Source organism: Lemur catta, chromosome 6, assembly GCF_020740605.2.
Source record: "Lemur catta isolate mLemCat1 chromosome 6, mLemCat1.pri, whole genome shotgun sequence".
In the NCBI taxonomy this organism is placed as follows: Eukaryota; Metazoa; Chordata; class Mammalia; order Primates; family Lemuridae; genus Lemur; species Lemur catta.
The window spans coordinates 8,462,791-8,485,887 of NC_059133.1; the positions used below are offsets into that span (position 1 = coordinate 8,462,791).

Here is a 23,097-nt window from a genome sequence, read left to right on the forward strand (position 1 = left end):
ATGATCTTTGAACATTAGCACTGCCTTTGCCACCATCCTCTCTGCCTCCCTCCCTTCCTCTGCCCCGTCCCCATCCTCTTCCTCCCCCAGTGGCCAATGACAGAGGGAGTGCAGTTCGGCAGCTTCTGGTGTTAAGCAAACTGACTCTGCCATTCACTGCCTTAGTTAAGGTGTCAAAGCCTCACTTTCCACACCTGTACAGTGGGAATAATGGGGAGGGAGACCTTTTGGCCAAGAGTTTGCACAAAATAGGCACTTAATTAATAAGTAAAATCTGCAAATATTTATGATGATGGCCGTGCACCCTAGGACATGATTTAAGGGTTGTAAACTTGATCTTTACCATCAGTGGGTCACTATCGCCCTCTTCTGGCCGGGGGTGGTGTCTACATCTCCACTCCCTCCGTGCTGGGGAACTGAGCCCCCACCCCATCACCAGGCCAAGCACCTGCAGCAAGTGTCTTCCTGGGCCTTGGGAGTGTGGCCAGGAGTCCAGCCGTCCTGGCCCTCGGGTGTCAGATTCGCATGGTTGGCACCTTGTGGGTGCTCAGGAGACATTAGCCCTGCTCTGGCCACCAACACTGCTTTCACTCCCCCGTCATCTCTGGGCCTCAGCCTCCCCGCCTGACATGGATGTTGCACAGCCGCCCACAGGGGACCAAGGCAGAGCTCAGAGTGTCTGTTCCTACCATTTTGGAGAGTCTCACCTGGGGGCCCCCAGGACAATACCAGCACCCACCCGGTCCAGAGGAAGTCCCCAGAAAGCCCCCACATTCCAAGCCTCCAAGTGCTGTCACAGCACAAGTCGAAGATCAGCTCCCTAGGAAGGGGATGAATGCTCCTGGAGGGGAGGTTGCCATCCTGACCCGCCGCCAGAGGGCTGGTACTGGGAACTCAGGTCCGGAATCTAAGGGACTGTGTGACCTTGGCCGAGGCATTTAAAGCCCCTGACTGACATAGGGAAGAAAACCACTGAGGCAGGAGCACTTGTTTCGACGCCCCAGAGCAGAATTGTGGGAGAATCGTCCCCTCCCTGCCTTGGCACCAAAGCCTGCATCCAGATCCCAAAAGGGGTCCCCGCCCACCACAGGAGGGTGGGTGCCGCCAGGCCTAGGATCTAGGCTCGCTTCTGCTTCCTTCTGCCAGACCTCTGCCCAGCATCTTCCACTCCCAAGCTCTTTCCACCTGTGCCTGGGGGGTAACTGCATCCCTAAGTGAAGGTGCTCCGTCATCTGCCCTTGTCCCCGCCAGCCACGCAGTCCTTGGCCTCACACCTCACTGGTTCAGACTTGACAACAGCAGGGCATCTTCAGCAAGAGCAGGGCCTGCTGCTCCCATCCCTCCCTGCCCCACAGCACCCACAAACTGGCCACACACGCATACCCTTTGGACTTTGTAGCTGTTTTTATTATTAATATTATCTTCTCCTTTTAAGCATCCCTTTAAGGGTGAAATGAAATCCAACCATTTACAGAGAAAATGATTTCAGAATGTACATATTGATTTTCCCTTACAAAAAAAATAATACTATTATTATTGGTGTCCTTAAATTATACATTTCCCAGTGCCCTGCCTTCTGCTCGGGCAAGTCCCATTGGTCTCCCCACCCCTCTCCCCTCGGGCCCCACAGCTCTCTCGTGCTGCCCCTGGGAACCGACATGACCCATGAGTGGACAGGGCCAGCCGAGCTCCCTGGATGCTTGGCACAGACGAGCCTACTTGGGTCTAGGGGTCATGGGGCTAGTGGTTTCCGGGGAGAGGGATCTGGCTACACCAACAGGACAGCAGTGTGCCAGCGTTCACATTTAGTTTGGTTTCCCTTCACGTTGGGGGAGTGGCCCTGGGCCCCCCCAAATTCCCAGTGTATGCAGTGATGGTATGTGAAGCTCTTCAACCCCACGTCCTGGCCCCCCAGCCCCTGACAGCTGTCCTCTCCACCCACTGCCAGGTCTGCACCCGCGCTGCTGTGAACAGGCCCCTGCCCCACTGGATTGGGAAGACGGGGCCTGGCAGGTCTGAGCTTCTCCCCCTTTCCTCCACCTGCCCCTGAGCACCGGAGGCCAAGGACCCCTGAAAGCCTGGGGAGGCACCAGGAGGTGGGGTGAGGAAGCCATCAAGGAGGGAGGCCCTGGGCTGGGGCTCAGGCATGATTCAGAGGCCCCCAGAGACTGCCTGTCCACAGAGCACAGAGAGGCTGCTCGGGAGAGTGGCCTGGCCTGGACTGACCCAGAGCCACAGGGATGCCCTGACTTCTCGAGCCACCTCTCAGCTCCAAGTGGAACCAGAGAGGAAGGCTGCTGTGACTTCAAAGGAGGGGTTCACTCGGGGGATCCCTTAGACAGGAGTAAGAGTAGAGCCACACAGCCCCTCAGCCTGCTGCATGCCTGCCCACCAGAGGCTGCTCCGAGGCCGGCTCCCCACACCACACCTGCGCCAGGCACTCCCCCCAGGTGGAGCGGTGGCATAGGACAGCCTCCTGTCCAAACCATCAGGAATTCCCAATAAGACATCCAGAAAAAGCCTCACTGGAGGTGTGGGGTGGGGACCGAGAGGGGCTGGGGAGGTAGTGGGCTCTCAGCTGCATGGCCCTCAGGTCGGGAGGGTTCCCATTCCTCAGACTGAAAGACAGACAGACAGACCCTGCATCTCCTTTAGCCTTGCTTTCTGGGCTCCCCAAGGGCTTAATGCCTCAGTCATTTTGGGGAGCTGCAGGAGGTGTGGCCACAGGCCCCAGGTCCTGGGGAAGAGGACACCTGGGCCTGGGCTCCCACGTCCCCACACAAACTTATAGTTACAGGGACACAGCGATACAGACATGTACAAATACACACCAAGCATGCACCCATGCCCATAAATATACACACACACCCACAGACATGTACCATTCCACAGGCAGACCCCGCACATTGCGTCACCGGGTAACGCGTGAGCGGGCGGGGGAGAGGGAGTTCCCTTCCCACACAGCTGCAGCTCCCACTGCACCCCGGCCCTGGGCTGGCACAGCGAGAGGAACAGGAGCAGGTGTTCCAGCTCCGACGAGAGCAGGATCCAACGGCTGAAACAGTCATTCCTCCACCTCCCCTCCCCCTCCCCCAGGGATGCTACTTGTCTCCTGGATCCATTCTCTTCTCCCCTGTTAATAAGAGGACTCCCAGGTTGAGGCTGGCACATGGCAGCCCAGCTGGACTACACTTCCCAGTCTCCCTTGCAGCTGCTTGTGGCCATGTGACTGAGGCCTGGCCAATGAGATGCTATCAGAGTGACAGTGCCATTTCTGGTTCATGCCCTTAATAGGAAAGGGGTGCGCCTTCCTTGCCTATCTCTGCTTCCCGCGGGGTTGGATGCACACAGGATGGTGGGAGGTGGAGTGGCCACTCTGTCCAGAATTCAAGGTGTGTATGAAGGAAAGCAGAGCTGCCCTACTAGCTCTGCACCATCTTCCTCTAGACAATTTAATTAGAAATAAGCTTCTGTCTTGCATAAACCACTGTATTTCAGGGTCTCTTAATTACAGCAGCTTAGACCCTACTCCAACAAATACACCCCCACCCAAGGCAAACTATGAGGAATGGTATGACATACAACTGGCCTTAATGTCCCTTCTTGGGCCCTGGACAGCCTTGAGGGCCCTTTCAGGCCTCTAGCCATTCTCAAGGAGGGGCACAAGAGTGATCCCACTTGGGAGGGTGGAGAGCTGGGGCTGTGGGTGCCAGCAGGAAGGGGTGATGGGGAGGAAGGGGTGGATCGATGCAGGGGCCTTCTGTCAGTTTCCCCCTTTCTCCCCCCCCCCAGGTGCCACCTACACCTGCACTCCTGGCCCTGTAAGGACTGAATGGGCTCTCACAAGACAGCAATATAAAAAGAAGGAATGTCAAGGCCAGTTTTGGAACCCAAAGGAAGACTCTCCAGGGTTCCCCAGGCCCTGTGCTATGTCAGTTCCTAAGGGCCAGGAGCACAGAGACAGACTCAGGCATCAGCCTCCCAGTGCAGCTGTGTCGTGTCCTTTGGGGCAGGGTGTGCCCCAAGGCTCTCCTCTCCCTCCAGCCCAGCACCTCTGATAACACTGCACAGCATCCACCAGCACTTCCTCTCAGTTGGATGTCATTTGTCATCCTTCCTTCCTAGGTGTCCCCTCTTGCTCCTGGACCCAAATGCATCTATTTACAGAGCCCCTAGCCCTCCTGGCATGCCCTTCCCCCCCTGCAGGTCCAAAGCCCCAGGATACCAATGGTGGGCTCCTCCCCGGGCAGGCCACGCCCCCATGGGCGCTCTGGAGAGTTCCTGCAGGATCCCTTCCCCCACCCTTCTGCCCCGCGACCACGGTGCACTCCCCAGCAGCACCTTCCGGCCACGGCACTCTTGGCGGGCAAGAGGGCTGAGCAGGTGTCTCAGCCTGTCCCACTCCGCGTTTTGCGCTCAAAGGCCTGACCCTCCATTCACAAGGGCTTGAGCAGGGGACGCCCCATCCACCCACCCACCCACTCCTGGTCCTCTCAAGAACCACCAAGCCCAGCCGGCAGAAGGAGACAGGGAGATAATTCTAGGGGTGGCCACCACCCCGCACCCTGCCACGGGGCCTGTAAATCACGCAGCCTTAGCCTTCAACCTCGTCCGATTTGCCGCGGGCGGGTGGCCTTCCCTCCGGAAGCCCGTGGCGCCGCGCGCCCTGCGCCGTGCTCCTGGGCTGCAGGTAGGGGTTGTCCAGCAGGTAGCGGAACTGGTCGTAGTTCTTGAGCAGGTACTTGGGGGCGTACATGTGCTCGCTGGGGTCGGCGGGCGGGTACTCCTGCCGCGTGCCGTCAAACCAGCCGCCCGTGCGGATCAAGCTCCGGATGTAATTGAGGTCCCGCTTGTCCTCGTAGTCGCCCCAGCGGGGGAAGTCGCCGTTCTGGGCGGACACGAGCTTGAAGTAGATGCCCTCGGGCGTGAAGCACCAGGAGCAGTGCCAGCCCGCGAAGTGCAGGGGGCTGCCAAGCGACCACTGCACCAGGATATGGCCCGTGCGGTTCTCGTACTGGCGGAAGGCGGGCATGGTGTAGTACTGGCGGCGGCGCAGGCGGATGCCGTCCAGCCCGTACACGGCGCGCAGCATGTCCACCGTGCAGCCCGACACCACCTCCAGCGTGCCCGGCTGCTTCCAGAAGAAGCCGTAGAGTGACTTGCGCATGTGGAAGGCGAAGGGCTCGGTCCAGCCGTCGTAGAGCTTGAGGAAGAGGACGCCGTCGCGCGCCGGGATCTCGTCGGCGTCGTCGATGATGAAGACGTCGTCGGGCCGCAGGTTGCGCAGCCGCGAGACGCCGTCCTGGGTGAGGAAGGTGCGCAGGTAGTCGTCGGCGATCCAGCCGTCCTGCCGGCCGCCGGGCGGGAAGTGGTCCAGGAAGACGTAGAGCACCTTGTGGCGGATGTACTCGAAGGTGCCGTTGGTCAGCATCTCTCGGAACTTGAGCGGCCGCGGCTCCCCGTAGGCCGTGAAGTTGGACTCGCACACCACGAAGGCGTCCACCACGTCGCCCAGCTCGTGGAAGCGCACGTCCAGCAGGTCGAACTCGTGGTTGATGTTGATGGCGTTGATGACCCGGCGCGGCACCTCGCGGGGCACCAGCCGCTCTTTGGTGGGCAGGTTGGAGTACTGCACCACGGTGGGCACGCCGCAGCTGGGCCCGTGCCAGCCCGGCAGGCACACGCACTCCACCCACTTGCGCCGCGCGCCCCGGGCCCCCGCGCGCTCGCGGGCACTTAGCAGGTACCGGGGCGGGCGCCGGGCCGAGGAGCCATTGGCCGCTTCGGGCCTCTCCTCCGGCCGCCCCGGCGGCGGCTTCTCCAGCATCTTGGTGCCTGGTTTGAAGCAGACGCCCCCGGCTTTCGTGCGCACGAAATACTCGGTGGTGTCCTCGGGCAGCACGAAGTCCACCCTGTGGAGCTCCTCGGTGGCCTTGCTTGGTGACAGCGGCTGCAGCAGGGGTGAGTGGGAGTAGAGGGGGGTCCGCAGCAGGTCTGGGCCCCCCGGCTCGGGGCTGGCCTGGGGCGTGACGGGGGCATTGTTCCAGAAGAAGCTGGACACGAGGTTAGGGCTGAGGGAGGCCAGTTCTCGGGGGAAGGTGACATAGGACAGGGTCTTAAAGAAGTGCAGGAAGGAGATGAGGCACAGGCCGGCCATACAGAACATGAGAAAGAGCTTGTAGCGTCTCATCTTCATCCTGCGGGAAAGAGGGACAGAGCAGACAGGTTAGGGCCACCTGACACTCTTCTAGGAAGAGTCCCCTAGGAAGGGGACCTGAGGAGGCCTCAGCTGTCGCCATGTTTGAGAATGTCCTGGCCAGAGCCCGGTGCCCCTGCATGAGTCACCTCCTGCCTCCAAGGCCCCTGGAAGCCCCAGCATCAAGGAAACTACTCCTGCTCCCGCAGCCCTTCCCCTCAGAGACCACCGGACCACCACAGTTTGCCTCTGCAACCTGCCCCAGCCTGACCGTACCAGCTGCATGGCCAGCTGGCTCCAGGAGCAAATGCATCCTGGGAAAAGCTCAACCTCACGGAGCGCGCCCTGCCCGGGGCTCACAGGCCCCAAGGGAGGGCAGGTGGCAGGCTGCCCACATGACGCTGTCCCTATAGGCTGCTGTGCCAGTCTCTCCTTCCTTTCACCCTCCCTCCTTTCCCAGCTATCTTTTTTGTGGACATATTGACAAACCTGTTGAATACTTTTTCACCGAAAAAATTCACGGTCCCAAGGGAACCCACTTAATTCTAACAAATTTAAAGAATAAAATTAAGTAAAAGTTTCCCTTCATAACCCCACATCCTGTATTGGATGCTCAGGCAGAAAAAAATCTGAGGCATGTTGCTGGTTTTATATGTAATTTTTCTGTTCTTGATTTAATATTTTTCATAAATATTATCATATTGGACACTAAGTCTAACCAAGTTGTTTTCCTCAATCAATGATAGATTTAAAAGATTTTCATATCAGTAGAAATAAATCTACCAGTTCCTTTTAAATCCCACATAATATTACGTGGTTATTTTGAATGAATCATTCTCTATTCATGAGTGATTCATGATATAACTATTTGCTATTCATTTATAGCTTAATTTATCAATTAGTTTATGACTGTAGAATGGAGATGTTTGTATCTCCATATTAAATAAGCTTTTAATTTTAGAATATTTATCAGAAAAGTTGCCAAGATAGTACACAGAGTTCTTCACACACCTCACCTGTTATTAGTATCTTACACCACTATGGTACGTTTGTCACAACTAGGAAACTGACATTGGCATGTCACCATTAACCAAATCCCACACTTTATTTGGACATCTTACTTCATGAAAGAGCTTGAACAGTGACAGAGCACTTCTGACTGCCACCATCCAGCTCACTTGGTCCTTGAACCCAGGCAGGTGGGCAGGTGGGCCAGGAAGTTATACCCATTTGACCAATGAAAATGCCAAGTGGGCCCAAGTGGGACCAGAGTCTTGCGTGGGGGGACCCACCGAGGCACAGAAGAGATTAGGACAGCAACCTTGTCTTTGGCAACTTGCACTGTCCTTCCACCCAGAACATTCTTTCCCTTAAAATGTTCTTCTCTGTGGCTTCTCCTGACTTCTCTGGTTTTCCCTCTGGTTAGCTGAGTGCCATCCTACCATCCTCTCCCCCTCACTTCCTAACTCTGAGGACAGCAAGGGAGAGAGGGAAAGAGACACTTGGCTCCAAACTCCTGTGACCTTAGTAAGGCTCCTCACCAGGCTGAACCTGCGTCTTGACGTCTACGAAGTGGGGGCAGAGTTCCTGGTGTGCAGAAGGAGCTCAAGGAGCTTCCGCTGCTTTCCATGCTCAAGGCTGGAAGCCCCCAGCGTAATTTTCCCTAAGCTACATGGTCGTAGGGCACAGAATTGTCAACTGTGTGATCTAGAAAACAAATTTTAAGGACCATCTCCTCCAACTCTTTCACCTTATAGAGGCAAAAACCAGGACCTAGGGGCCTCAGGGACCTGCTCAAAGTTTTGAAGCTGAGGTGTGAGCCCAGGTGCCTGGGATCCCGAACCACACACCCCTCAAGGCCTCACCTGAGCAAGCGGGTGGGGAGCAGCCAAGTTGCTAATCCCAGTGGTCAGGGCAGTAAGTGCACTGTTAGATCTGAGCTCTCCACCTTCTCTAGTTTAAATGCCTGACCCCTGGAGCCGCACACGGGCACAGCTGACTAGGGGCAGGTAGGATAATCGGGGTTGGGGGCCTGACCTCCGCTAAATGTCAGCTGTCCCAGGGCAGAGGTGGGCTGCTCACCACTGGCTTGTGGAAGGAGGGGAGGGAGGGGCTGCTCCTTGGCAACATTTTGAAGTGGGTCTTCTGGGCCTGTCTCCACACTGGAGCCTAGCCCAGAGAGTGACCCACCCAAGGCATTTCAGGACCTAGCAAGGCAGCCCTGCTCCTTCTGGTGGGTTATTTTTCTCTGTGTGGGACCTGCCTCTGTGAGGCACACCCAAGTTAGGCTAAACTGGCCCGTGAGATGTGGAGGGCAGGGTCTGGGGCTGCCATCTGGACTGAATCCCCTGGCAGCATCGAACGAAGGCCTTAGCAAGGTGAGAGAAACTCGGAGAGGCAAGTGAATGCCCTGCTTGAGCGTAAAGGGCCTCTGTGGACCTGCCGAGGGCAGACTGACCCAGCTGGCCTTTGGCTTCCTGGATCCAGTTACACCAGCCAGCTGTGCTCTTCTGAGGACAGACTCACCAGTACCTGGGGGCTCTCCTCTGAGTCACTGGGGCCTTCAGGGCAGACCCCCTAGATAAGGCCTCAGTCTGGCTTGCTGCAAAGAATCATGGAACTGAGCATGTTTCCCTTATCACTCAGGCTGCTAGGAGGCTCAGAAGTGTACAGTAGTAGTGGGCCCAGAGCACGTCAACAGCATTCACAGATGACATTTTCTGGGACTCTTTCACATGCAACTGTCTGTATTTTTTCAACCCTTATTCTCAGCCTGATTCCTTTTTATCTTCACATTTTTTAACAAGGCAGCATAAAAATAAAATGGAATAAATAAGCACTGGCACTCAGGGTCTCAGGTGCGTCTCTCAGACACCCTGGGAGGTCATCGTACCCACCCTGTTTTAACAGATGGGGAAACTGAGACTCAGAAAGATGGCAAGATCTTCCCCAAAAGACATTAAGAAGTTGGCTGAGTCAGGACTTGAGCACAAGTCCGGGTTCCCCAGCCAGCGCCTCTCTTCCTCACTACGTTGCAGTCCACCGGAGCCCCCTGTAGCTCAGGTGGCCCTGCTAGGGGCTAAAGCCATGGAACCAAAATGGGCCCCAGCTGGTGGCATTTCTGCTTCCACTGCAAACCACCAGGTGCAACAATGAAACTGACACTGATGCTTACACGCCAGCCACTGTCCCGAGCACGTTACACGCGTGACCTCACTGAGTCCTCCCAACGTGAAGCAGGTTGTCATTCCCACTTGACAGGTGAGGAAACTAAAGCCAGGGAGATGATGTAACTTGCAGCGTCACACGGTAAGGGTCACACGCAATTCCCTACGATCAGTCACAGGATTTCTCCCAGCCCCAAAGCTGTCCCGAGCCCCTTCCATGCGCCAAGTTCAGCCCAAGTGAGGTGACAGGGGCCCCCTGCGGAGTCCCCCCATGACCAACCCAGTGGATGGAGCAGCCACATCACTTCAGGTCCACACAACACCCCAGAAAGTGCTCAGCTAACCCACACCTCACTCTGCACTACTATGGAGAGCCCACCCTGCGCCCGGCACCGCGCCAGACCCTGGGAACATGGGGCAGATGAGATGGACCAAAACCTCTTCCGTCATGGAGCTTGCACAGGGCTGGGCAGGGTAAGGAGACTGCAATAAGCTCAAAATAAATGAGTCAGATAATAGGATTGCACGTTAAAAAGTCATGCTCTGGAGAAAGGCAAAGCGGGGTACAGGGCGGGGGAGCAGGTCCACTGAGAAGTGGTGGTCAGGCAGGCTCGCTGAGGTCACCGGTGAACAGACTCCACGCGGGTAAGGGCACTGGGGAAGAATGTTCCAGGCGGAAGGAACAGCCGGTGCTCAGGCAGGAGTGCGTGCTCGTGAGGGAGGAACAGCGAGCAGGGTGGGATGGAGGGGGCCGGGGGACACTGGGGCTGAGGGGCTGGAAAGGTGGCTTTCACTGGAGGATTCAGAGCAGAGGAGGGCTGTGGCCTGAGCTGGGTTTGAACAACTCGCTTTGGCTGCTCTATGGAGAACAGACTGTCGCCCCAAGGGCAGCGCAGGGAGAGCCGGGAGCAGCCACTGCACTGTCCAGGCGAGAGTCAGGGTGGCTTTGACCCAGGGCGGTGGGTGCAGAGCGTGGTCAGATTCTGCAGATGAGCCGGGTGGGAACGCTTGGCCCCAGGCACTGTAAGGAGGACTAGCCTTTGCCTGGGGTGGAGGAGCCAGCCCTAAACCGCCTTTGCGGAGCCGGGAAATGGCAGGGCTGGGGCTGCAGCCAGCGTCTGTCTCTGCAGGGCCTTGCTCTCACCGCTGCTTCTCCTCAGACGCCGACACTGAGGCTGAGCAGGAAGGACACAGCCAAGGTCACACAGCTGGCTACGGCAGAGACTGGCGCTAACCTTGGTCTCTGGATCCAAATCTCAGGTCCCTTCTGCAGCATGCTCTGCCTTGGAGCTTCACAGGATGGACGGGCGTGAGGTGGGCCCGGGCAGTAGGAGTTGGGGTGGGGGACATTGTCCAGCCCACGGCCCCACTCCCACCTCGCTTCCCAGGATGCACTTGGCATGAGCCCCTCCAGGAACTCAGGACCCCAGGAGGGGCTCACTGCGCAGGAGCTGCCCAGAGAACAAGCTTAGCTGAGGAAGGACTTGGGGACTCCCGTGGGCTGGGCCGCTGCGAACAAAACCCCTCTCCAAGTCCTCCCTACTGCTGAAGCTGCTCTCTGGGAGCTCAAGGCCACACTTTGGCCCTTACTCAGTTCAATAAAATTCACCTAGCATTTCTTAGAGGCCTGCTCCGTGCCAAGGTTGGCCTGGAACCCAAGCACCTCTGTCCCAAGCCAGAGCCCACCCTGAGCTCTCTGGCTCTTCAGAGAGAGCAAGGAGCCACCTCTGGGTTCTGTGGCCACTGTGAACCAGAGCAGGTCACTCGGCCTCGCTCAGCCTCAGCTCCAAAGGGATCCATCTCTCAAAGGGTATCATTTTCCCTGCCTGCCCACTTCGCGTGAGGATCGGAAAGACCAGCCCAGCCCCTGGCCCTGCCCTTCCAACACTCGCTACCAGCTCGTCTCCCCGGGACATCTGCCTTCCCAGCTGGAATACAAGCTCCCTGGAGCAGGGAAATGTACACGGCAGGTGCTCAACGACACTGCCCTGCGATGCTCTAGACCTCCTCGATGTGCTCTCCATCACGTCCATATGCTCGCACTGCCCGGGTCAAACCCCAGCTCTGCCATTCCTGTCCACGTGGCCTTGGGCAGCTCAATCACTTTCTGAACCTTTGTTTTCTCATCGATAAAGTGAGGGCTAGATAAAAATCCACATTAAGTACCTAGCACACAGCAAGGACTCAATAAGTGCTAGCTCTTCTTATCCCCGTTATTATTCCCCAGCCTGGCAGAGGAGGGAGAGCCTTCGGGCGGGGCACCGCAGCAGCAAGAGTTCCAGGTGGGCCCCTGGCAGGGCCTCAGTCCCCTCTCAGAGCAGCAGGGACGGAGCCTGGGCCGAACCTGAGCCTGCCAGGGGAGGGGGCGTGGGCTGGGAAACCACGCTGCCTGGGGCCCCAGGAAAAGGAGGCTTGAGACCCCCTGGGAGACCCCCTGGAAGGACACCCACACCCACCCCACTGCCAGACACCCTGTGAGCTGCACCCAGCTCCCGGGCCCTGGGTCTCCTCTGAGTGGGAAATGGTGGTGGGGACGGGGTGGGGAGCAGGTGCTTTCTGGTAGCCAGGTAATCCTGGCCCGAGGAGGCTGAGTGTGACCCACGATGGCAGCAGGACTCAAGCCTGTGGCCATGGCCTGGAAGGTTCAAGCTGTGCAGATTTTCTTCCTTCTTTTCCTCTTCCCACTTTGCCCTTCTCCGTGTGCCCTTTGTCTCTGGGCTCTGCTTGGAAGGCTGATGGGGTAAGGGAGGGACAACCAATGAGCCCAAACCCTTCAGAGCCAGGGCTCTCAGGCTCAGCCCAGCCGGGGGCTCCTGCCCATAGAGAAGAGAGATGCTCCCTGGAGGCCACAGGCTGTGACTGCAGGGCTGGCCACGCGGCAGCAGCCTCCAAGGTGCAGACATACACTGACAGCTGTCACCAGGGTGATGGGAGGTTCCGTGGAACTCTCCGTGGTCCTGAGCTGGCTTGCGCTGACCAGGGTCCTAACTTGGCCCTGGGGGTGCCCTTGGCTGGCCTCACCCCGGCCCCTGCCAGCCTCCTCCGTGGTTCAGACAGCTCATGTCCTAGCGGCCACTTCCCTTGTCCACCCCCTCCAGACCCCTTCCCTGCCTGCCTCTCAACACCTGATGTCTGCTGTCCTCAGCTCTGGGACAGCCATCAGGCACTCAACTCCCCCAGCTGGGAGACAGGGCCAGCCATCGTCTGTGTGTCTGGGAGAGGGCAGGCCCAACCCCTAGCGGGTGCTCGCAATGTCCATGAGGGGATTTTGGAGTTCACCCAGAGCACTCTCAGTCTCCGCTCCCGGGCAGGAACTTGCCCATCCACAACCCCCAGGCCGGGAACACCTGCGGGGATAGATCCTCGCCACCTCCCTGTGCCCACCTTCTGCCCCAACCCAGTCCTGCCCTGCACGACCTGGGAGGAGGGCGGAAGGTGCATCTTGGCAGCCTGCCATGTCCAGCAGCTCCTGAAGCACAGGGTAGCCCGGGGGCTATGACCGCCAGATCTGAACACTGCCTGTGACCTTGGCAAGTTACTCCACTTCCCTATGCCTCAGTTCCCCCTCTCCATAAAACACAGGTATAACGGTCCATCTCATAGGGCTATTGTGAGAATCCAAGGAGTTAATCCATGCAAAGGGCTGGGAAACACACCTAGGCACACAACAGATGCTCGGTGAGTAAGAGCAGGCCTCCACCATTACTGAAAGTCTGGAGGATTTAGTTTGGATCCCCAAGCTGTGACTTACTTGCTGTGTGCCCTCAGGCAAGTTACTTAGCCTCTCTGATCCTCAGCCTTTTGAGATGTAAAAGGCAGCTGTCATCCCCTCATTTGCAGTCCTGTGGGAGACCTGGATGAGCCACAGTGTCAAAGCATTCTGCATGGAGCTGGCACTTGGTAGATGCTGTATAAATGCCTGTTGTTTTTTTTTTTTCCTTCCTTCCATTTGGGTTTCCTGCCAGACGACCAAATACAGATGACCCCACCGAACAGGCCAGGCCTTTCTCCTGGCCAGCTTTGTTACCTTCAGTAATGACAACAAAGGCACCTTTGTTAAGGTACAAAGGTAGCTGGGCCAACTAGGGGGCTGCTTACCCCTGACGGGCACCCACCTCCCCATGGGGCATTTCTCAGCAACTCCTCAGGCTGCCAGGACCTAAACCAGACCCCAGGGAATCTGGAGCCCACCGACGTTTCCAGACTCCTCTCTCGGCCCAAAGGCCCTCAAAAAAGAACACTGTCCAAGCCTTCAGCCCAGGCCAGTGCCCCTGCCAAGTGACATCTGGCCTCTGCTTGTCCAGTTCTTAGTGGGGCCCATTCCAAGTCCCCTGGGCTGCTAGAAATTCTTCCTCCTGCCCTTCATCAGCTTCCGTGGAACTTCCGCGACTGGTTCCAGTTCCTTCCTGGGATAAGGCAGAGAAGATAGTGACCTGGTCTCTGGGGCTAAATAAGGGTCCTTCCAGCTGGAGGTTTCATGACCCCATATGGGGTGACAGGCAGAGGAGGTGCCATGGAACACAACAGATCCCAGAGTTCTAGCAAAATTCAAGAAACAACTGACGCTGTGCTTGTTTCTTCCGCTCTCATCATTTGATTGATTCTTCTGATGAACATCATCAGGTGGGGCTCCACCAGGGGCAGGCCCACACACGGCGGTCCCTCTACAGCCAGCGTACCTCCCAGGCTACCGGTACGCATGCCGAGACCCTGCCGTGTGCCAGGCACTGCCGCTGCAAGTGCCGGAGAGAAGTCAGAGTTTGACTCGTGGGCCCCCCTTGGAGGTAGGTGTGTGTGTCTCCATTTTGCAGGTGAGGAGATGGAGGCCTTAAGAGGCTGAGCTACTCCCTCAGTGAACACAGCTGACGGGAGGGAAACAGGTGGCAACAGAGACTCCCCAAGCATCCCACCCCTGCTGACAGCAGGACCCGAGGCCCAGAGGGGCTGCAGACTGAGGGGCCTGGCTGAGGGAGGGTCTGGTGCACCACGACTCCCAGCCCAGGAGTTCTGCGCGTCCCCCGGCACGCCCAGAGGGAGTGGTCTGCTCTCAGCGCCAGGCCTGGTCAAGGACTCCATCTTCGTTGGGTGGCCAGAGAGTCCTTGCAAATCCTGCTCACCGTGGGCAGGTGGGACAGCTGCTGCTGGGCCCATCCATGGGTGCAGAAACCAAGGCCCTAAGGGAGAGCCAGAGCTACAGTGGAGCAGTTCTTGCACCAGCCAGGCAGCATTCACGGAAGACAGGGTGCCCAGGCCACCGGATACCCAACTTCCCTGGGCACGAGAGTCTGGGCCCCACAGAGGCAGCCCTGCTCTCCCTGTTGGCTCAGCTCCAGGGTGGGGGCCTTGCCAAAGGCTCTCAGTCCAACACCCACCCCAGGCCTCCCTTCCATGGCAAAGCCTGGCCCTCCCCCATGCCAGTTCCCGTGCACCCTGGCCCGCCCCCCCTCTCCAAACCCATCCCTGTTTAGCCTGATCCCAGACCCCTGCGGGCTGCCTGAGAACTTTCCCACAGAGTGGCTGGCAAGTGCCTGGGAAAGTTGGTTCCCAAAGCTGGGACCTGCCCCTGCTTGGACTCTGCCCCTCCCTGCATGTCAGCTTCTAGTTCCCAGAGACCCCTGGGCAGCATAGAGATGGAATGTCTCCACCATCCCGGAATGTTCTACTGGATAGCCCTGGAGGCTAAACACATTAATCATCCTCAGGCGTCCTCCAACAGGGTGGCTGTGCTCAGAAGCCTTTCGAGGCTCCCACCACCCAGCAATGAGGTTCATGGCCATCGAACCCCCGCCTTGCCTTATTCACACTGACTATGATGGCCACCACTCACCGCAGGCTTAACACGTGCCAGGCGTCAGCTGGGGGCTTTACGTGGACTTTACCATCCTTGGAGGTAGGAATTATTGTCCCCATTGTGCAGATGAGGAAACTGAGGTTCTGAGGGTAAAGCAACCTGTATGTAGACTGTTCCTCTGCTCACCTGTGCAAACCTACTGCTCTCTAGAGTTTCTACCTAAGTGGGGGCTGGGGGTGGAGCAGAGGCAGGCCTCAGCCCCAGGCCCCTAAAGGCTCTCAGCACAGGGAGCCCCGTCAGCCTGAGCCAATCTGCTCAGCCTTCAGCATTGTCCCTTGCACTTTCGGTCATGGTGGGAATGTTCTAGGCCTGCGCCATGCTGCATGGTAGCCGTAGCCATATGTGTCTATTGAGCACTTGAAATTGATGGCGGCAACTGACGAACTAATTTATAATTTAAATAGCCACATGCTCTAGTGGCTACTGCGCTGGACCGTGCAGGTTTAGACGGAACTGGGGAGAACGGGAGGCAGGGAGCCGGGTGCCGGAGGCCGTAGATGGGCTGAGGGGAGCATGTCTAGGGAGCAGCCCAGGGACGTCCCCTGTCCACACCTTGGCAGATGGGGCAGGGGGTGGGAGGGAGGTGAGCTGAGGACATGGCCCCAGCAGAGAGGGCTTGTTAAACACTGGGTGACCATGGGAGGGAGGGTGCAGCTCTGGGGGCAGCTGGACACCCCAGGCTGGAGGCGTTAGCAGGTGACTGGCAGAGAAAGCCGGGCACTCCCAAGCTTGGGAAGGGAGGCGGGGCCAAAGGCAGGACCTGGGAACGCCCAGGGAGAGGAAGAGGAGAAAGAGGCGCCAGATGGTCAGCAGCGTCCGTGCACATCGAGCCCTGGCAGGGGGCCTGTGCAAGCAGCTAGGGGCCAGCGGTGACAGGAGGAGACAGGCGGGGTGGGGCTCCCCCATCTCGGATCTTCAGCCTCCACCCAGGCAGAGAAGGAACCTCGTGAACACCAGGCGGCAGATGACAGATGCCCCACCCTGGGCTGGGGACCATGTGCACAGCTCAGAGGGGCCCTCAAGACTCTGGCTGCCCCCTACACAGGGTGCCCGGAGTGGAGAGGTGCAGACCTGGCCTGTGGGGACAGCCAGGCCAGGAGTGGGAAGTGGCCCTTGGCAGCCCAGAGGGCAGGTGGCCCGGCCTAGAGCAGACACTCGGTGAACGTTTGGGATAAGCCAGAGGAAGAAGTGTGCATGGTGGGACTTCAGGCACAGGCCTCTCTCTCTCTCAGGGACACAGCTATCCCTCATGAGGACAGCCCCCTCCAGCAGGGCCACACACAACTGTACACTTGCCTGATGCAGAACTGAGAGCCGTGCGGGTCGGGGCAGGGTGCAGGGAAGGTGCCCCGGGGCTGCGGGAGGGTCTAGGGGGACAGGATGACTGCAGTGGGACAGTGGTGCTTCTGCCTGTCCTGGGTGGGTGGAGAGAGCAGGTCGGCCTCTGGGCTTGGTGCTGGGGTACAGCCAGAACAGGCCGGGTGGACAAGTCCCTCAGAGAGCTCAGTTCAGAGAAGGGGACAGAGAACAAGCCAGAAAACCAGCCAACAGAGGATGCCAGGTGTCAGGGGACCTCCTGAGGGAAGGGCAGTTAAGCCAAGACCGCAGGTCGAGAGAGAGCCACTGCGCAGAGTGGGCTACAGCACCAAGGCCGGCATGTCGGGGCCCTGGGGTCCACGCGGGGGCTGCATGGAGGGTGCATGGCAGGAGGGTGTGGGCTGAGTCTGGTGAGCGGCAACGTGGGCCTCGAGGGGGTGGGGAGGACACTCCCCCGCACTTCAGGGAAGGTTTGGGCAGGAACCTGGGCACCCCCTTCTCAGTCACCACCCCATGCAGCTAACCCTCTAACCAGGCGGGGTGGGCAGGTTTGGGGAGCAGTGGGCCCAGAACATTCCTCCCAGGAGACGGTGCCTCCCCCATCCGCCCCTTCTCTGTGGCGCTGGCACTTACTGGGTGCCCTCTGGTGCCAGCCGCTGTGCTCCTGGCCTCACTTCTTCCATCCTCTCAGGCACAGAGGGCTGAGGGACCTGCCGGAGACTCAGCTGGCGAATGGCAGCAGCAGGAGTCACGCCAGCCGGTGCCCGGGGCTCCTCACTCAGGATTTTGGGGACAAGGTCTAGGCTGCCACCTTTAGCCTTGCCCAAGGTGAGGGCCCCTGTGAGGGCCATCAGGAGCCCATGGGCCTGCCATTTTCAGGTCACATGTCTTCCTGGCAGGTGAGCAGACCAGCCACAAGAGCCTGGTGTCCAGGAGAGGTGCACCCACCCGCCTGAGGCCCCTCACCAGCCTGTAACAGTGCGAGCGTCTGCCAGGGGCTGCAGCGAGTTCGCTCACAGTTTTAGGGCTCATGCTCTAAAAAGTCAGCAAACCTCCAAGGTGTGGCCTGGACTTCAGGAGCCCCCGGGAGACCTGGCTCCTGCCCCGCTCTGCAGACCCCCGCCCTGCCCTGCCCCGGAGCTCACAGCCTCACAGTCCATCTGCCCCCTGCCCCGCCATGCCCGCCCACCCCCTCCTCCCCCGCAACCCCTATCCCCCTCCCTCTCATCATCTTCCTCAGCCCTGATCAGCAGAGGCTCAGAGAGCAGGGACGGGTCCCGAGCCAAATGCCCCACCGTCTACGCAGGGGGTTCTGTTTGTAGCTAGCCTGGCTTGGCCACAGGCCGGGGGTGCCCAAAGCCCTGTGCCCACAGCTTCCCCTCACCGGCCTGCAATCATATGCTGGTGCTCTGGTCTGAATGTGTCCCCAAAAGTTCATGTGTTGGCAACTTAATCCGCAAGGCAGGGGTGTTGAGAGGTGGACCCTTCAAGAGGTGATTAAGCCAAGAGGGCTCTGCCCATGCCTGCATTGACGCCCTTATCTCCGATGAAAACAGGAGCTGGGCCCCTTCCCTCTGTCCCGAGCGCCCTTCTGCCCTTCTGCCCTGGGGTGACACAGCACAAAGGCCCTCCACAAATGCTCGTCCCTCCATCTTGGGCTTCCCAGCCTCTGGAACCGTGCGAGAGACATTTCTGTTCTTTATAAAGGGCCCAGTCTCGGGAATTCCGTGGTAGCAGCACAAACAGGACTAAGGTGGGGGAGAGAGGGAGGACATCTGAGACCCCCCCACCCCACGCTGCCCTCTGGCAGGGCCGCGCTGAGGCTTTAGCTGTTCTCTAACTCTGCCCTGGCATCAACCCCCATTGCTATTTTACAGATGGGGAAACCAAGGTTCAGAGAGTCAAAATGACAAGCCCGTATGTGGCCATGCACTGCCCCTACCCTGTGGCCTGCACTCCCCACCACTCCACCCTGCACCAGGCCACCGCCCGGCCCCTCCCTGGGCCCCTGCAGACCACTGCTGCCATCCTCCCCTCCCCTGGCCCATACCTGCCTCTGGACCCTTTGCTGGCACCACCACAGGGGAGGCACAGAGTCTAGTCACGCTACTGCAGCGTGTTCCCAACTGTGTGCCTGGCTTTATGGCTTTATAGCAGCCGTTTCTTCCCTAGAGACTGTCCCCGCCCCCAGAGGCTGAGCACAGGTGTCAGGGGATACATGGCCAGTTGACCTGCTGCCCAGGTGCCAGCCCCACCCTTCATCTGGGCTGGTTCCTGGCCCCACCTCTTCCAGCAGGGTCCCTTCACCTCTTGGTCTCCTCATTTGTAAAACAGGTAGCCAAGCAGCGGTGAGTGGCAGCCCCGCCCTCCTGGAGCCACTCATGGGTGCCAGGTGCGGGGGAGGTGGGAGCACCTGCGGTTTCACAGGTGAGGAGCCTGCTGGGGCCAGGCTGGCGGTAAACTGCGGGTCCATCTCCTCTTGACCCTGCCCTCCTCCCTCTCTGGGAGGGGGGTCCCCCCGAACATTGCCCCGACTCCCAGGGGGCTGCTGGACATTCTCAGTGGGACATGGATGGGACACCCAGGAGTGTGATACACATGTGATACCCACGGAAGGGCTCGGAAATAAACTCTGCGTGGTGGGACCCAGCGTCTCCCACAAAGCGGGGCGAGCCCACGCTGCCTCCCCTGCGAGTGGGCCCAGTGCTCGCAGCCCCACGGGGGTGGCATGAGTTAGGGGCTCTCCCTAAGTGGGAGCAGAGGCTGCACTCTGTGTGGCTGGCCATGGAGGAGAAATGGGGAGGGTCCAGGAGATACCCCCAAACAGCTATTGTACTGCCTGGCTCCAAGCCCAGAGTCCACCCTTAGCAAGACATTCATTCCTGTGTTAAGAGTCACCCTCGCAGGGCTCCTGGGAGGGTGAAGACATAAATCAGGCCCTGGCCTGGAAGGCTGAGCCCGGCGCTCCTGAGCCTTCCTGCTGCCGGGAGGGGAGACGGCGCCACGCCGGGGCCTTGGCACATGGTGCCCACGCTCCAGTGCCCACATTCTGGGAACTCCTCCCCTCCTTCACGCCTCAGCTTGGCCCTGGTCTCCCCTGGAGGTCTGCCCTCAAACCCGAGTCTGCTCAGGAACCCCTGGACGTCCCCCTGCCCACTGTCCCCATAAGCCTGGAGAGAAATTTCCCGTCTGCTGGTCTGCCTCCCCCAGGCTGTGGGTGCCCAAGCCCTGCTCCTGGGGGCTCCGTGCAGGGACCAGCGTGCAGTGAGCATCCGTGAGCGGATGAGTGAATGAATGTGTGTCCGTGGGCTCCTCTGCCCCTCCGTGCCTCAGTGGGTCCATCTGTCAGATGGGACAGTGCCTACCCACGAGCGTTGCCAAGAGGCCTGAGTGGGAAGGAGAGTTGAGAGGACGCTCAGTGTGTGTTGGGGCTGGGGGCTCCCCAAGGGCACGGGGGTCCTGGCAGCTCTGCAGAGGGAGGGTGGCAGAGGCAGGGGGGCTGCAGGGTGCCAGGAGGGCGAAGGAGGGAGGAACAGAAAGGAGGCTGAGGGGCCAGGGCAGTGGGGTGGGGTGCTGCCCGAGCCCATAATTAAGTGGGCAGATGATTAATTATTAACAGCTTCTGGTTAGAAGAGGGAAAGAGCACACAGCTTCTTCTAACTCATCAGCAGGCCCTGCGGCCGGTCCCTCACCAGTGCTGACTTGGCCCCTCCACCCGGGCTCACAGCCCCCGTCCCTACGGAACCCACTGAGGCCAGAGGGGATGAACCCCCAGGGACCCCTGTGTCTCGGGCCTCGGCTCCCCGCCCACCTCCCCAGTGCCCTGCGCTGCCTGGACAGGAGCACGGACGGAGACCAGCTCTGCCCGGCCGCAGCGTCCACACCTGTGAGTTCTCCAAGGTGTGGGGTGAGAACGCCCACACCTCCAGGGCTCTCGGGGGGACTGGCCACCTCCCCGGCAGAGCCAGCAGCACTTTTGGTCTGAGAGGGGGTGGCCACGGCCCACTTACGAAGGAGGCGAAGGAAAGTGAGGCAGAGGGGCCAGGGCTGAGCGCCTCCCGTGCAAGACACTCGCCTCTGCCCCCTGGGCCCTGCGCTGCCCCCCAACTCTGACAGCACGGGGTGGGGGGTGCTGCCTTGGGGACGCTGCTTCCTGCAGTCTGGAGTCAAAAGGAGCTGGATTCAAATCCTGCCCTTTCCCATCCCCGCTGTGTGATCTTGGACAGGACACTTAATATCCCTGGACCTTGGTGGCCTGGTCTGCAGTGTGAGGCCACCCAGCCCTGCATCCCGTGAGGATTAAACGGGATCACAGACAGTCCTCCGAGCTGAGCTGGGTGCCGCATGCTCTCTTCATGTGGCCTGTGAGGCCTGCTGCCACCTCCCCCACAAACGCTCCCTCTTTGCCTCCTCTGCTGCCCCCAGGTGCTCTTCACTGGCCGCCCTCCTGCCTCTGCTGCAGCCAGGACCACCTCAAGGTCCCCATCGGGCCACATCTGCCCTCCTGTGGCCCCTTCACACTCAGAATGAAACCCCACCTCCTCTGGGTGCCCACAGGCCCTGCCCCTCTGGTCCCTGCGTCTTCGCCGATCTCACCTCCCTTGTCCACTGGGCTCCAGCCACGCTCCCCGCCTTCTGTCCCCCCAGCGTCCTCGCACTGGCTGATCCCGCCGCCTAGAACGCTCTCCCCTCGGATCTCTGCGTGCTGGCTGCCTCCCTTCCTTCCAAAGCCACTGGTCAGACAGGCCCTCCTGACCCGCCAGCTAAAGTGGCCGCCCCCGCCCCCACCACGCAGCCCCCTCCAGGTGTCGTCCCCACACACGGATCACTGCAGAGGCGATCTCGTGTCCTTGTTTACGTCTCCCCGCCTCAGCCCGCTTGCTCAGAATGTCAACTGCAGGGTCACCGTGGGCCTCGGCCACTGCTGTTAAGCCTGGCCCACAGCAGGTACTCCACAAACAGCTGCTGGGTGACAGCAGAACAGTCCAAAGACACAGGGAACCCCAATGAGAAGCGATGACAGACTGAGGGACAAGTATCGCCTGGTTTGGGGGCACCTGGGGTGTAGGCCCAGCCAGTGAGCTCCACACCTAATGGGGTGCTCCGCTGCCCCCGTGGCCAGAGAAAGCCCCCACCCCACGCCACCCCCAGAGATCAACTCTGTGCTGCCCCGGCAGTGCCAGCCCCTCCTGCTCACCAGCCCCTAGGGACAATGTACAAAGGGCCACTTCAGCACAGAGCGGCGCCTTGGCTCTATCTCCAGCCCAGAGAGCAAGCCCCACCCCTCCCTGCCCTCTTGGGGCCTTCTCTAGCATCGGGGACTTTGTCCGAGGCGCCGTCCCCAGGGCGGGTGGGGGTGGCACCATGCACAGGCGGCCAGGCAGAGGTCCGGTCCGGTAGTGCCTATGAGTGGGTGATGCTCCCACCGGCACCTGCCCGTGTGCACAGGGGGCAGGTGGCGGGTACACCTGCACGCCCGAGAGGCCTGAGTGCCCGCTGGAGTGAGGCACAGGGAGGTGCAGACCCCGAAGGAATGACGAGGCCAGACAGCAAGGTGGGCGATGGGCACGGGCTTGGGCCACACCGGGCCTGGTCCCAGTCCTGCCCCGGCAGCTCACTTGGCCCTCAGAGACCTTCTGCTGCAAACAAGGCGCAAAGAACTCTCTCAAACAGTCATTCCGACAACCTGAGCTGATAACCTGTGACCCAAGCCTCCAAGGGACACTCCAAAAACGCTGGCATTCCCAGCATTCTTCCTTCTGGGCCAGTCAGTGATGTGACTGTCCACCCAGTGGCTCATGCCAGGAACCCAGGACCCACACTCAGTCCCTCCCTCTCCACAACCTGCCCACCTCTCACCAGACCCTGTTGGTCCCACCGCCCGGCTGCCTGACACTTCACATCTCCGCCTTCTCCTTGAGCCCACTGTCCCAGGCTGGTCGAGCCACCATCAGTGCTCACCTGGCCAATGGCAGCAGCTTCCTTTCAGGGCTCCCGACCTGGTCCCCATTAGCCAAGCAAAAGCCACATTGGCTGCTGCTCCCAGCTTGGAGCCACTGCCCTCAGGATAAAGTCCAAGGCTTCTAAGGAGGCTGGAAGTTTCCCTGTAATCTCGCCCTCGGCAGCCCCGTGCCTGCCCTGGAGGGTTCAGTGCAGCTGCACTTCCTCCAGGCTGCTTGCCCCGGCTGCCCCCAGACCCCTCAGCCCACACGGGCTGACACCCTGGGTCCTGAGCCCTGAGCACAGAGCCTGACACAAAAGAGGTGCTTGACTTCCATTTGTTGAATGAATAAACGATTTTCCCCAAATCCACATACCTGCACCTTTCAGTGAGTGCTGCCGGGCTCTCAGGCCTCGTCTGGTGCCCACAAAAGTGGCCAGGGTCCTAGTCCTGCCTGCTGGGCCACCCTGAGCTGCCATGCCCACACCAGTGAGGCCGTTCAGCTCTGTGAATTCTAAGGCTCCCTTCCAAAGGGATGGTGGTGGCAGAGGGGGGAGATGCTGCAAATGACACCAGCCTTTGGAGTGTCCAGTGAGCCACACGGCAGCTGGGAGGAGCCACAGGA

At 59.6% G+C, this 23,097-nt stretch overlaps 1 protein-coding gene across 2 annotated transcripts; it reads right to left on the reverse strand.

The window, feature by feature from the left end:
• Positions 1-1,389: 1,389 nt before the first annotated feature.
• On the reverse strand, positions 1,390-22,877 carry MGAT3 (beta-1,4-mannosyl-glycoprotein 4-beta-N-acetylglucosaminyltransferase). Of its 2 annotated transcripts, none has more exons than XM_045554871.1 (2): positions 22,849-22,877; positions 1,390-6,197 (listed from the first exon to the last, which is right to left on the reverse strand). In XM_045554871.1, exon 2 carries the CDS (start codon positions 6,194-6,196, stop codon positions 4,595-4,597), a length of 1,602 nt encoding a protein of 533 aa, XP_045410827.1. In that variant the 5' UTR covers position 6,197; positions 22,849-22,877; the 3' UTR covers positions 1,390-4,594. The 2 variants fall into 2 exon arrangements, with proteins under 2 accessions (XP_045410827.1, XP_045410826.1); XM_045554870.1 differs by lacking the exon at positions 22,849-22,877 and adding an exon at positions 22,493-22,553.
• Positions 22,878-23,097: the final 220 nt, after the last annotated feature.

Coding starts and splice junctions, on each gene's coding strand:
- MGAT3 (XM_045554871.1), bottom strand. CDS start 6,196: ATGAAGATGAGACGCTACAAGCTCTTTCTCATGTTCTGTATGGCCGGC.